This window comes from Salmo salar, chromosome ssa14 (genome assembly GCF_905237065.1).
Source record: "Salmo salar chromosome ssa14, Ssal_v3.1, whole genome shotgun sequence".
Classification (NCBI taxonomy): domain Eukaryota; kingdom Metazoa; phylum Chordata; class Actinopteri; order Salmoniformes; family Salmonidae; genus Salmo; species Salmo salar.
In genome coordinates this window covers 46,143,812-46,158,984 of record NC_059455.1, presented here as the reverse complement: position 1 = coordinate 46,158,984, position 15,173 = coordinate 46,143,812, and the positions used below count along the sequence as shown (strand labels likewise).

The 15,173-nt window shown below is 46.9% G+C and overlaps 1 protein-coding gene across 15 annotated transcripts in view; it reads right to left on the bottom strand.

Annotated features, from left to right (window-relative positions):
* The window catches only part of LOC106569653 (receptor-type tyrosine-protein phosphatase F), a 469,500-nt gene that overhangs the window by 27,982 nt on the left and 426,345 nt on the right, over positions 1-15,173 (bottom strand). For all 15 annotated transcript variants that reach the window (XM_045694461.1, XM_045694460.1, XM_045694463.1 and 12 more), the window contains 2 exons: positions 9,456-9,579; positions 7,122-7,297 (listed from right to left, as the gene is read on the bottom strand). In XM_045694461.1, the coding sequence (XP_045550417.1) occupies positions 7,122-7,297; positions 9,456-9,579 (300 nt within the window). The remainder of the gene's footprint in view (positions 1-7,121; positions 7,298-9,455; positions 9,580-15,173) is intronic.

Sequence of the window (15,173 nt, the reverse complement as noted above, 5' to 3'; positions counted from 1 at the left end):
TTTGCAGATTCAACTTAAATATATATATATATATATATATATATATATTTTTTTTTACATTTAAACCTTTATATAACTAGGCAAGTCCGTTAAGAACAAATTCTTATTTACAATGATGGCCTACACCGGCCAAACCCGGACGACGCTGGGCCAATTGTGCGCCGCCCTATGGGACTCCCAATCACGGCCGGATGTGATACAGCCACTCTATATTTAAGCAATAAGGAACGAGGAGGTGTGATATGTGGCTAAGCAGGTGAATCAGATTTAAAGAAACAGATAAAAAATACAACATATGCGGGGACTGTGAAGAGACAGGCACAGACACAGTTACACGCTTATCCATGATAAGACACACTCTACACACACATTCACATGGATGTTGTATTGTAGATATGTGGTAGTAGAGTAGTCTGAGGGAACACACCAAATGTGTTGTGAAAAGAGTCATGTTATATTTTATATAACTGTTGCTGGTTCTCAGGAAGAGTAGCTGCTGCCTTGACAGGAACTAATGGGGATCCATAATAAACCCCAGGAAGAGTAGCTGCTGCCTTGACAGAAACTAATGGGGATCCATAATAAACCCCAGGAAGAGTAGCTGCTGCCTTGGCAGGAACTAATGGGGATCCACAATAAACCCCAGGAAGAGTAGCTGCTGCCTTGGCAGGAACTAATGGGGATCCATAATAAACCCCAGGAAGAGTAGCTGCTGCCTTGGCAGGAACTAATGGGGATCCATAATAAACCCCAGGAAGAGTAGCGGCTGCCTTGACAGGAACTAATGGGGATCCATAATAAACCCCAGGAAGAGTAGCTGCTGCCTTGGCAGGAACTAATGGGGATCTATAATAAACCCCAGGAAGAGTAGCTGCTGCCTTGGCAGGAACTAATGGGGATCCATAATAAACCCCAGGAAGAGTAGCTGCTGCCTTGGCAGGAACTAATGGGGATCCATAATAAACCCCAGGAAGAGTAGCTGCTGCCTTGGCGGGAACTAATGGGGATCCATAATAAACCCCAGGAAGAGTAGCTGCTGCCTTGGCAGGAACTAATGGGGATCCATTGTAAATACAAATACAAATATACCACGGTTAAGACCTGTTCTTACACAATGCGGAGTACCTGGATAGAGTCCTTAGCTGTGGTATAGTGGCCATATACCACAACCCCCCGAGGTGCCTTATTGCTATTATAAACTGGTTACCAATGTAATTAGAACAGTAAAAATACATGTTTTGTTATAATTGTAAATAAAGTCATACTTGACATAGCACATTCATAATTTATACTGTATATTCTGTGTGGGGCGGCAGGTAGCTCAGTGAGTAGGAGTGTTGGGCCAGTAACCGAATCCCCGAGCTGACAAGGTAAAAAATCTGTCGTTCTGCCCCTGATCAAGGCAGTTAACCCACTGTTCCCCCGGGTGTCGATGACGTGGATGTGGATTAAGGCCTCCACACCTCTCTGATTTAGAGGGGTTGGGTTAAATGCAGAAGACACATTTCAGTTTAATCCATTCAGTTGTACAACTGACTACGTATTCCTCCTTTCACTATTGTATCCTTATCAGTTTACTAATATATACTACCTTCTAATTACCTGTTCATTTGTACTTGTATTGATATAGATAAATGTACTGCAGTGTTGAGGGGGGCTAGCACGTAAGCATTTCACTGCACCTTTTATACCTGCTGTAGACTGTGTACGTGACGAACACAATTTGATTTCAAGTTCAATCAAGCTTGAAAGAAAACAATTAAGGAATAACAGTTGAGAATGCTGGGGTTGTTGTGTGATAACGTCTGGCTAAAGACTGTTTTAAAGCCCGACGCCAAGCAGTGGAAACAGCCCCGAGTAGGGCTTTAGAAAACAGTTACAAAAAAAACATATATATATATATATATATATACATATATATATATATATATATATATATACATATATACATATATATATATATACATATATATATATATATATATATATATATACATATATACATATATATATATATATATATATATATATATATATATACACATATATACAGTTGAAGTCGGAAGTTTACATACACTTAGGTTGGAGTCATTAAAACTCGTTTTTCAACCACTCCACAAATTTCTTGTTAACAAACTATAGTTTTGGCAAGTCGGTTAGGACATCTACTTCGTGCATGACACAAGTCATTTTTCCAACAATTGTTTACGGACAGATTATTTCACTTATAATTCACTGTATCACAATTCCAGTGGGTCAGAAGTTTACATACACTAAGTTGACTGTGCCTTTAAACAGCTTGGAAAATTCCAGAAAATGATGTCATGGCTTTAGAAGCTTCTGATAGGCTAATTGACATCATTTGAATCAATTGGAGGTGTACCTGTGGATGTATTTCAAGGCCTACCTTCAAACTCAGTGCCTCTTTGCGTGACATCATGGGAAAATCAAAAGAAATCAGCCAAGACCTCAGAAAACAAATTGCAGACCTCCACATGTCCGGTTCATCCTTGGGAGCAATTTCCAAATGCCTGAAGGTACATCGTTCATCTGTACAAACAATAGTATGCAAGTATAAACACCATGGGACCACGCAGCCGTCACACCGCTCAGGAAGGAGACGCATTCTGTCTCCTAGAGATGAACGTACTTCGGTGTGAAAAGTGCAAATTAATCCCAGAACAACAGCAAAGGACCTTGTGAAGATGCTGGAGGAAACAGGTAAAAAAGTATCTATATCCACAGTAAAACGAGTCCAACATCGACATAACCTGAAAGGCCGCTCAGCAAGAAAGAAGCCACTGCTCCAAAACCCCCATAAAAAAGCCAGACTACGGTTTGCAACTGCACTTGGGGACAAAGATCGTACTTTTTGGAGAAATCTCCTCTGGTCTGATGAAACAAAAATAGTACTGTTTGGCCATAATAACCATCATTATGTTTGGAGGAAAAAGGGGGATGCTTGCAAGCCAAAGAACACCATCGCAACCGTGAAGCACGGGAGTGGCAGCATCATGTTGTGGGGGTGCTTTGCTGCAGGAGGGACTGGTGCACTTCACAAAATAGATGGCATCATGAGGATGGAAAATTATGTGTATATATTAAAGCAACATGTCAAGACATTAGTCAGGATGTTAAAGCTTGGTCGCAAATGGGTCTTCCAAATGGACAATGACCCCAAGCATACTTCCAAAGTTGTGGCAAAATGGCTTAAGGACAACAAAGTCAAGGTATTGGAGTGGCCATCACAAAGCCCTGACCTCAATCCCATAGAAAATTTGTGAGCAGAACTGAAAAAGCGTGTGCGAGCAAGGAGGCCTACAAATCTGACTCAGTTACACCAGCTCTGTCAGGAGGAATAGGCCAAAATTCACCCAACTTATTGTGGGAAGCTTGTGGAAGGCTACCCGAAACGTTTGACCCAAGTTAAACAATTTAAAGGCAATGATACCAAATAATAATTGAGTGTATTTAAACTTCTGACCCACTGGGAATGTGATGAAAGAAAAAAAAGCTGAAATAAATAATTCTCTCTACTATTACTCTAACATTTCAATTTTTTTTAATAAAGTGGTGATCCTACCTGACCTAAGACAGGGAATTTTTACTAGGATTAAATCATTTGACATTTTAGTCATTTAGCAGACGCTCTTATCCAGAGCGACTTACAGTAGTGAATGCATACATTTCGTACATTTTTTGGGGGGCTAAGGTGTATGCAAACTTCCGACTTCAAATGTATATATATATATATATATATATATATATATATATATATATATATATATATATATATATATATATATATATATATATATATATATATAATGACATGATTTTATAAAAAACATTATTTTAATGAATAAACTAGTTTTGTTTCATCCCTTCACCAGACAGTATACTCTGGACAATAGCCAGTCGTTATTTCAGAGATTCTGAAGTTGCTGTCCAAACAAGCTGGTCGTCCATTCTACTGGCATGGTTGCTATCCAAACAGGATGGTCGTCCATTCTACTGGCATGGTTGCTATCCAAACAGACTGGTCGTCCATTCTACTGGCATGGTTGCTATCCAAACAGACTGGTCGTCCATTCTCCTGGCATGGTTGCTATCCAAACAGACTGGTCGTCCATTCTACTGGCATGGTTGCTATCCAAACAGACTGGTCGTCCATTCTCCTGGCATGGTTGCTATCCAAACAGACTGGTCGTCCATTCTACTGGCATGGTTGCTATCCAAACTCCATTCTACTGGCATGGTTGCTATCCAAACAGGCTGGCCGTCCATTGTACTGGCATGGTTGCTATTCAAACAGGCTGGTCGTCCATTCTACTGGCATGGTTGCTATCCAAACAGGCTGGTCGTCCGTCCTACTGGCATGGTTGCTATCCAAAGAGACTGGTCGTCCATTCTACTGGCATGGTTGCTATCCAAACAGACTGGTCGTCCATTCTACTGGCATGGTTGCTATCCAAACAGACTGGTCGTCCATTCTACTGGCATGGTTGCTATCCAAACAGGCTGGTCGTCCATTATAAGCAAAAACCTTTTTCAGGTGAGATTAAGTTTATGAATTGCCTGGCTGCGTTGTGGGACAGTGGATACGCATTGATAATTAAAATGGAACTGTTAACAGATTACCCTGGGATTGTCGTGAATAACTCCCCTGCTATCAATTCAGGATCCAAACAACACGTTTTATAAATACTAGTTAAACCCCTTAGTCTGCCTTATACACCATGAAATAACAGATTTAGAAGACCCGAAACAACCTCATCACGTACACTGACAGTCTGAAACAGTCCACATTATCTTCACTGTGCCATTCAGATCCAATCTTCTTCAGAGGATAGCGAGAACAGACAGTGGCCGCGCCCCAATCGGTAACCTGCTTTAGGTAGTGCACTACAATAGGGTTCCATTCGGGACGGGCAAAGGCAGAGCATGTTGTTGTCACCAAACAGAAGGTGAAAGTCAATGGAAAGCCTGTTGAAAATGCCGACGTGTTAAAGGCTACTAGGATACGCTCTCTCATCGATTTGGGATACATGAAGAGGGACGGAAAGGGAAGGAGGGAGGGAGGAAGGGAGAGAGAGAGGAAGGGAGGAGGAAGGAGGTAGCAACAGTACTGCTATCTTAACCAGACTGTGAAACTGTGTAGACAACAGGAGAGCTGACATTTGGATACAGTACCAGATAGAAGATGCATACCTTTTCTCCTATAAATACTCTCTCCTGTAAACTGACATTTCCCTGTCTCTCAGTCCAGACAGAGATCATTGTGTCTCTCAGTTCAGACAGAGATCATTGTGTCTCTCAGTTCAGACAGAGATCATTGTGTCTCTCAGTCCAGACAGAGATCATTGTGTCTCAGTTCAGACAGAGATCATTGTGTCTCTCAGTTCAGACAGAGATCATTGTGTCTCTCAGTCCAGACAGAGATCATTGTGTCTCTCAGTCCAGACAGAGATCATTGTGTCTCTCAGTTCAGACAGAGATCATTGTGTCTCTCAGTTCAGACAGAGATCATTGTGTCTCTCAGTTCAGACAGAGATCATTGTGTCTCTCAGTTCAGACAGAGATCATTGTGTCTCTCAGTTCAGACAGAGATCATTGTGTCTCTCAGTTCAGACAGAGATCATTGTGTCTCTCAGTTCAGACAGAGATCATTGTGTCTCTCAGTCCAGACAGAGATCATTGTGTCTCTCAGTTCAGACAGAGATCATTGTGTCTCTCAGTCCAGACAGAGATCATTGTGTCTCTCAGTCCAGACAGAGATCATTGTGTCTCTCAGTTCAGACAGAGATCATTGTGTCTCTCAGTCCAGAGGATGTAAACAAACCAGACACCTCTATCCTCCATCTCTGTTCTCACACTGCCACAAACAGGCCCCGTCAGAGACACACGTCACCACACCCCCCTAGTGTTTGAGTGACTGAAGCCTCCTCTGTCAGACTGAGTCACACGGCTGCTGTTCTATCAGTCTGTTTTACATGTCCTCTATTATCTCTGTCTGTTTTACATGTCCCCTATTATCTCTGTCTGTTTTACATGTCCTCTATTATCTCTGTCTGTTTTACATGTCCTCTGTCCTCTATTATCTCTGTCTGTTTTACATGTCCTCTATTATCTCTGTCTGTTTTACATGTCCTCTGTCCTCTATTATCTCTGTCTGTTTTACATGTCCTCTGTCCTCTATTATCTCTGTCTGTTTTACATGTCCTCTATTATCTCTGTCTCTCCTATCTTCTATCTGACCTTCACCTCTACAGCCTCATTATATGTCTCTGTCTGTTTTATGTCCTCTATTATCTCTGTCTCTCCTATCTTCTACCTGACCTTCACCTCTACAGCCTCATTATCTTTCTCTGTCTGTTTTACGTCCTCTATTATCTCTGTCTCTCCTATCTTCTATCTGACCTTCACCTCTACAGCCTCATTATATGTCTCTGTCTGGAAACATCTCTCCATCTCTCCACTGCACAGGCACAGAACAGGAGTAATTGTCTTTCTATGGCGTCATAGCTGATGCAGGCCAGCAGGGTGGATGTCAGGTCTGTGTGTGTGTGTGTGTGTGTGTGTGAGACAGGGTAGGGTATCTCTGTCATAGCTGATGCAGGCCAGCAGGGTGGATGTCAGGTCTGTGTGTGTGTGTGTGTGTGTGTGTGTGTGTGTGTGTGTGTGTGTGTGTGTGTGTGTGTGTGTGTGTGTGTGTGAGACAGGGTTGGGTATCTCTGTCATAGCTGACTCATGGTAACAATAAATATGATCAGATAGACTTAGTACTCTGGTCCTAGAACAGCAGAAGGGACATTGTTGACTACAGGACTGTCATGTGATCTGGGCCAGGTCAAGGTATTATATAGGAAGTCCCTGCTCTGTCATCATTGTGTAAAGCATGGCAGTATGGAGGGGCTGTTAGGACTGACAAGTGGTCCAAAGGCCTGAGAAGTGACTCATAGATCAGGTCTTCAACGTAAGACAAACAATGGACAACAACAATAACAAGACAGCTATATGGTTACAGAAGTACAGCAAGAGGGACATCTCCTGAAAGGGATGGTTGTACCAGTGAGACCTGCGGTATGTACAGTACACCTGGTCAGAGTCATTGTACTCACGCGTGACTTCTCCTCCAGTCGTGTCATCATGACGATAGTGTGAGCCCTCTGCTCCCACACCATCCTCCAGAAGTCGCTGAGGGTCTCGGGAAGCGGGCCCTGCGTAGCGATGTAGGCGTTCTGTTTCCTGTAGCCGTCTATGTAGTTGGCGTTGATGTAGTCACTACCAGGAACAGCTGAGAGAGAGAGAGAGAGAGAGGGCATGGAGGGAGGGGAGAGGGCATGGAGGGAGGGGAGAGGGCATGGGGAGAGGGGATGGAGGGAGGGGAGAGGGCATGGGGAGAGGGGAGGGGAGAGGGGATGGAGGGAGGGGAGAGGGCATGGAGGGAGGGGAGAGGGCATGGGGAGAGGGGATGGGGGAGGGGAGAGGGCATGGGGAGAGGGGATGGGGGAGGGAGAGGGCATGGGGAGAGGGGATGGAGGGAGGGGATAGAGGGAGGGGAGAGGGGATGGAGGGAGGGAGGGAGGGAGGGGAGAGGGCATGGGGAGAGGGGAGGGGAGAGGGGATGGAGGGAGGGGAGAGGGCATGGGGAGAGGGGATGGGGGAGGGGAGAGGGCATGGGGAGAGGGGATGGAGGGAGGGGAGAGGGCATGGGGGAGAGGAGAGGGTATGGGGGAGAGGAGAGGGTATGGAGGGAGGGGATGGAGGGAGGGGAGAGGGGATGGGGGATGGGATGGAGGGAGGGGAGAGGGCATGGGGAGAGGGGATGGGGGAGGGAGAGGGCATGGGGAGAGGGGATGGAGGGAGGGGATGGAGGGAGGGGATAGGGGATGGGGGAGGGGATAGGGAGGGGATAGAGGGAGGGGAGAGGGGATGGGGGAGGGGAGAGGGTATGGAGGGAGGGGAGAGCGGAGAGGGTATGGGGAGAGAGTATGGAGGGAGGGGAGAGGGTATGGAGGGAGGGGAGAGGGTATGGGGAGAGGGCATGGAGGGAGGGGAGAGGGTATGGGGAGAGGGGATGGAGGGAGGGGATGGAGGAAGGGGAGAGGGCATGGGGGAGAGGAGAGGGTATGGGGGAGAGGAGAGGGTATGGAGGGAGGGGATGGAGGGAGGGGAGAGGGGATGGGGGATGGGATGGAGGGAGGGAGAGGGCATGGGGGAGAGGAGAGGGTATGGGGAGAGGGGATGGAGGGAGGGGAGAGGGTATGGAGGGAGGGGATGGAGGGAGGGGAGAGGGCATGGGGGAGAGGAGAGGGTATGGGGAGAGGGCATGGGGGAGAGGAGAGGGTATGGAGAGAGGGGATGGAGGGAGGGGAGAGGGCATGGGGGAGAGGAGAGGGTATGGGGAGAGGGGATGGAGGGAGGGGAGAGGGTATGGAGGGAGGGGATGGAGGGAGGGGAGAGGGGATGGGGGATGGGATGGAGGGAGGGGATAGGGGATGGGGGAGGGGATAGGGAGGGATAGAGGGAGGGGAGAGGGGATGGGGGAGGGGAGAGGGTATGGAGGGAGGGGAGAGCGGAGAGGGTATGGGGAGAGGGCATGGAGGGAGGGGAGAGGGTATGGGGAGAGGGGATGGAGGGAGGGGAGAGGGTATGGGGAGAGGGCATGGAGGGAGGGGAGAGGGTATGGGGAGAGGGCATGGAGGGAGGGGAGAGGGTATGGGGAGAGGGCATGGAGGGAGGGGAGAGGGTATGGGGAGAGGGCATGGAGGGAGGGGAGAGGGTATGGGGAGAGGGGATGGAGGGAGGGGAGAGGGGATGGAGGGAGGGGAGAGGGTATGGGGAGAGGGCATGGAGGGAGGGGAGAGGGTATGGGGAGAGGGGATGGAGGGAGGGGAGAGGGTATGGGGAGAGGGGATGGAGGGAGGGGATGGAGGGAGGGTATGAGGGAGGGGAGAGGGTATGGGGAGGGGAGAGGGGATGGGGGAGGGGAGAGGGTATGGGGAGAGGGGAGAGGGTATGGGGAGAGGGTATGGAGGGAGGGGATGGAGGGAGGGTATGAGGGAGGGGAGAGGGTATGGGGAGGGGAGAGGGGATGGGGAGAGGGTATGGGGAGAGGGGATGGAGGGAGGGGATGGAGGGAGGGTATGAGGGAGGGGAGAGGGTATGGGGAGGGGAGAGCGGATGGGGGAGGGGAGAGGGTATGGGGAGAGGGTATGAGATACAGAATAATAGAGATACCGTATTTCCAGAGAAGTTGAGGTGAATGAGTGGCTGTTGGAGCCAGGTCTCAATTCACCAAGCTTCAAACACTGACGATATACGGTATGTACCTTTTACTACAGGGGTGAATGAAGGAAGACATGTTATACAGCTGTCGGAGTCTGACAGTGAGTCAATGGTGTCTGAAAAGTCTATTGGGAAGTTATAAACAAAGCTGAGGAGCTACTCACCATCGACAGACGTCAGGACGACTCTGGAGTGGTCATATGAGATGACATTAGCATAGCGGTTCTTTGGTTTGTTCACCTCCATGTTGGAATTCTCCCAGGTGAACTGCTGGGCAGGATCTATGGACTGATGGAGAGAAGACAGAGAGGAGAGAGGAAGGGAAAGAGGGAGGGAGGAAGAGAGAGCGTAAAGAAAGAGAGATTGAGATGACAGGGAGAGAGATGGAGATGGACAGAGAGAGAAAGAGAGATGGAGATGGACAGAGAGAGAGAGATGAGAGAGAGAGATGGACAGAGAGAGAGAGATGGACAGAGAGAGAGATGGAGAGAGAGAGAGAGAGATGGACAGAGAGAGATGGACAGAGAGAGAGAGATGGACAGAGAGAGAGAGAGATGGACAGAGAGAGAGATGGAGAGAGAGAGAGATGGACAGAGAGAGAGATGGACAGAGAGCGAGAAATGGACAGAGAGAGAGAGAGAGAGAGAGGGAAAGAGACATTAAGTCCTCAGGCTATCACAGAGGGTAGGTTGTACATCACCAGTCATTAACAAGTGTGTGTATTCCAACATAAATAAAGGCTTACAGGCAGTCAAGCTACAGGCTCCTCAGCCACTCCCCTGGGGCGGCCATATTGAATTACTACTGCTGCTGACTTCACAGTCAGTAAAAAAACATTAATTCATTAAAAAAACTTCTTTAACCTTCTCTCTCTCTCTCTCTCTCTCTCTCTCTCTCGCTGTCGCACCTCTTTCTCTGTCTCTATCTCTCTCCATCTACCCTTTCCCCCCACCCTCTGTTGCTCTCCTCCCACCCCCTATTGATGTCTGGGTGATACAGCGACAGCCTCTTTCCCCCCCGCCACTCCTCGCCGCTCGATAATGTCACACAGTCGCTCGTTGTTGTGCATTGATCCAACAGGCTCACACCGGCACCATGTCCATCAATCACCCAGCTGCTCACCTTCCCTTCGACCCCGGGTTAGGACTAACACTGCTCTTTGTAACCTACTGCATCAGTCCATTAGTCTTACTATAAAGACCTGTCTATTACCTTCCCATAGTTTAATTACCATTAAGGCCACTGCTGTTTAAGTGGTCCAGAGACATTACCATGAGGTCTAATCTGTTACTTCCAAATCAAATTGAAGGAGGGTCTTTCTAGGATGTGGTTGCAAAATATTAGCGTGAACAGAAAAAAAAGGGCGGCGCACAATTGGCCCATTTTCTACATTTTACATTTTAGTCATTTAGCAGACGCTCTTATCCAGAGCGACTTACAGTAGTGAATACATACATTTCATACATTTCAGCGTCGTCCGGGTTAGGCCGGGGTAGGCCGTCATTGTAAATAAGAATTTGTTTTTAACTGACTTGCCTAGTTAAATAAAGGTTCAATAAAATACTATTTAAATTCAAGAATTAAAAATACTATTCTGGGAATAGTATAAGGTACACGCTGATTCCTGGAGAGTTGGACACCATAGAAGTGTTTCTGACAGAATCAGGATATGGGTCTTTCTATAAATAAATCATCAGGATATGGGTCTTTCTATAAATAAAGAACAAGGATATGGGTCTTTCTATAAACAAATCATCAGGATATGGGTCTTTCTATAAATAAAGAACAAGGATATGGGTCTTTCTATAAATAAAGAACAAGGATATGGGTCTTTCTATAAACAAATCATCAGGATATGGGTCTTTCTATAAATAAAGAACAAGGATATGGGTCTTTCTATAAATAAATCATCAGGATACGGGTCTTTCTATAAATAAAGAACAAGGATATGGGTCTTTCTATAAATAAATCATCAGGATATGGGTCTTTCTATAAATAAATCATCAGGATATGGGTCTTTCTATAAATAAAGAACAAGGATATGGGTCTTTCTATAAATAAATCATCAGGATATGGGACTTTCTATAAACAAATCATCAGGATATGGGTCTTTCTATAAATAAATCATCAGGATACGGGCCTTTCTATAAATAAAGAACAAGGATATGGGTCTTTCTATAAATAGATCATCAGGATATGGGTCTTTCTATAAATAAAGAACAAGGATATGGGTCTTTCTGTCACGTCCTGACCAGTAATAGGGGTTATTTGTTATTGTAGTTTGGTCAGGACGTGGCAGAGGGTATTTGTTTTATGTGGTTCGGGGTGGTTGTGTGTTTAGAGGGGTGTTTGATTTATGTATTCCGGGGTTTTTGGGATCTGTTCTATGTTAGTGTATTTCTATGTTCTGTCTAGTCTAGTCTATTTCTATGTTTAGTTTATTGGGGTTGGACCTTCAATTGGAAGCAGCTGGTTATCGTTGCTTCTGATTGAAGATCCTATAATTAGGAGTTTGTTTTCATGGGGTTTTGGTGGGAGATTGTGCTGTGTATAGCTTTGTGCCTTATCGGCCTGTTATTAGTCGTTGTGTTTTTTTTGTGTACGTGTTGTTTTGCGTCACCTTCTTGTCCATTTAATAAAATAAGATGAGTGCACATTTCCCCGCTGCGTCTTGGTCCACTTTACCCTACGACAACCTTGACAGAATCTCCCACCAACCAAGGACCAAGCAGCGGAGGAAGGAGCAACGGGTGGACTGTCGGGAGCAGCACCTGGAGTGGAGAAAACAGCGCGCTCGGGAGGTAATGGCATCCTGGTCGCTGGAGGTATTAGAGGCAAGGATTGACTGGACGTGGGAACAACTACTGGATCATTGTGACAGCCTGCCTGGGAAGCAGGTAAAGGTGGAGAGGCCGCCCCAATATTTTCTTGGGGGGGGGGGCACACGGGTAGTTGGGCTGGGCAAGGATTAAGCCCCAAGCCAAATCCCCGTGCTTTTGTTGAGCAACCTTTGACTGGACAGGTCCCGTGCTTCGGGTTATTGCGTACTGTGGAGAGGCCAAGTGTTTTTAGGCCGGTGTGCGCAGTGCCAGCGCCCCGCATTTGCCAGGGGGAATTGGGCACCCAGCCAGTGCGGGCGGTGCCAGTCCTGCGCTCGAGACCGCCAGTGCGCCTCTATGGTCCAGTGCATCAGCCCAGTCCAGTACGTCCTGTTCCCGCTCCTCGCACTAGCCTTGAAGTGCGTGTCTCCAGTCTGATACCTCCAGTACCAGCACCACGCATCAGGCTTCCAGTGCGTCAGCCCAGTCCAACTCAGCCCGTTCCTGCTCCCCACACTAGCCCTGAAGTGCGTGTCCCCAAACTGGCACATCCAGTACCAGCACCACGCATCAGGCTTCCAGTGCGTCAGCCCAGTCCAACTTGGCCGGTTCCTGCTCCCCGCACTAGCCCTGAGGTACGTGTTCCCAAACTGGCACATCCAGTACCAGCACCACGCGTCAGCCCAGTCCCGAGTGTCCGGCAACAGTACCTCGTCCAGAGTGTTCGGCAACAGTACCTCGTCCAGAGTGTCCGGCAACAGTACCTCGTCCAGAGTGTCCGGCAACAGTACCTCATCCAGAGTGTCCGGCAACAGTGTCTAGTCCGGAACCGAGTGAGATGGCCTACTGTCCGGAACCGAGTGAGACGGCCTACTGTCCGGAACCGAGTGAGACGGCCTACTGTCCGGAACCGAGTGAGACGGCCTACTGTCCGGCGCCGAGTGAGTCTGACTGCAGTCCGGAGCCGAGTGAGTCTGACTGCAGTCCGGAGCAGAGTGAGTCTGCCTGCAGTCCGGAGCCAAGTGAGTCTTCCTACAGTCTGGAGCTTCCAGAGTCGGCTTACAGTCCGGAGCTCCCAGAGACGCTCTACAGCCCTGAGCATTCAGCAGGGGTGGACAGGTTGGGTAGAGGAAGTAGACCTGAGCCTGATCCACCTCCAGTATAGGTGGGTTAGGGTGGGGGGGGGGGGTGTAGCACAGGAGCCGTCGTTGACGGCAGCCACCCTCCCTTCCCTCCCTTTAGTTAGGGGTTTATTTTTTGTATTTTTTTGTTGAGGTGCATACAGGGTCTGCACCTTTGGGGGGGTAATGTCACGTCCTGACCAGTACTATTTTTAGTGTAGGACTATACATCCTATACAATAACACAGGCCTAGGACTATACAACAACACAGGTCTAGGACTATACAACAACACAGGTCTAGGACTATACAACAACACAGGTCTAGGACTATACATCATATACAACAACACAGGTCCAGGACTATACATCCTATACAACAACACAGGCCTAGGACTATACAACAACACAGGCCTAGGACTATACAACAACACAGGTCTAGGACTATACAACAACACAGGTCTAGGACTAAACATCCTATACAACAACACAGGTCTAGGACTATACATCCTATACAACAACACAGGTCTAGGACTATACAACAACACAGGTCTAGGACTATACATCCTATAAAACAACACAGGCCTAGGACTATACAACAACACAGGCCTAGGACTATACAACAACACAGGTCTAGGACTATACATCCTATACAACAACACAGGTCCAGGACTATACATCCTATAAAACAACACAGGCCTAGGACTATACAACAACACAGGCCTAGGACTATACAACAACACAGGTCTAGGACTATACAACAACACAGGTCTAGGACTATACATCCTATACAACAACACAGGTCCAGGACTATACATCCTATACAACAACACAGGTCTAGGACTATACAACAACACAGGTCTAGGACTATACATCCTATACAACAACACAAAACATGTTGTTTTGTTCTGGGTCTCACAGGTCTCACTACACCAGTCTGAAAGTCCCCCAACACCAGTCGAAAAAAATGAAGTATATATGGAGACAGTTTAGTGCCAAATGCATTATTATTAAAAACCATATTGATGAAATTAGGTTTTAAGTGCACTATATGACCAAAAGTATGTGGACACCTGCTTGTCGAACATCTCATTCCAAAATCACTGTATTTCTGAGATCTCTAAAAACCATAGACTGTCCAACAGCTTGATCCAGGATTCTTACAGGGTTCAAAGTCAATTTAACTGATTAATGCTTCATATACTGTATGATATAACAATTTACACTGCCATAAATGCAAGGACAGAGAAGGAATGTTTAATGTCACACGATTTTGGACAAATCTGTCAAGACATCAACCATAACAAAGGCTAAAACATATGGTTCTGAATCAACTCGTGAATTTAATTGATTATAGGCTATGAATCCCCCTTATATCTTCATGTAATGACTTGACAAAAAACTGGCAGATAATTATAAATGACTGATCAACACCTGTAACAAGTTGTCCAGTGTAGGAAATCCTCAGCGGTACCCTAGTCAATAGAAAGACCCATATGTGTCTAATTCCCAGAAACCTTCAACTCAAGACCCACTTCAATTTGCATACCGCCTCAACAGAATCACAGATGACGCAATCTCTATTGCACTCCACACCGCCCTTTCCCACCTGGACAAAAGGAACACCTATGTGAGAATGCTGTTCATTGACTACAGCTCAAAGTTTAACACCATAGTGCCCTCAAAGCTCATCACTAAGCTAAGGACCCTGGGTCTAAACACCTCCCTCTGCAACTGGATCATGGACTTCCTGACGGGCCGCCCCCCAGGTGTTAAGGGTAGGTAACAACACATCCACCACGCTGATCCTTAACACTGGGGCCCCTCAGGGGTGTGTACTTAGTCCCCTCCTGTACTCACTGTTCACCCACGACTGCACGGCCAGGCACAACTCCAACACCATCATTAAGTTGCCGATGACAACAGTGGTAGACCTGACTACCA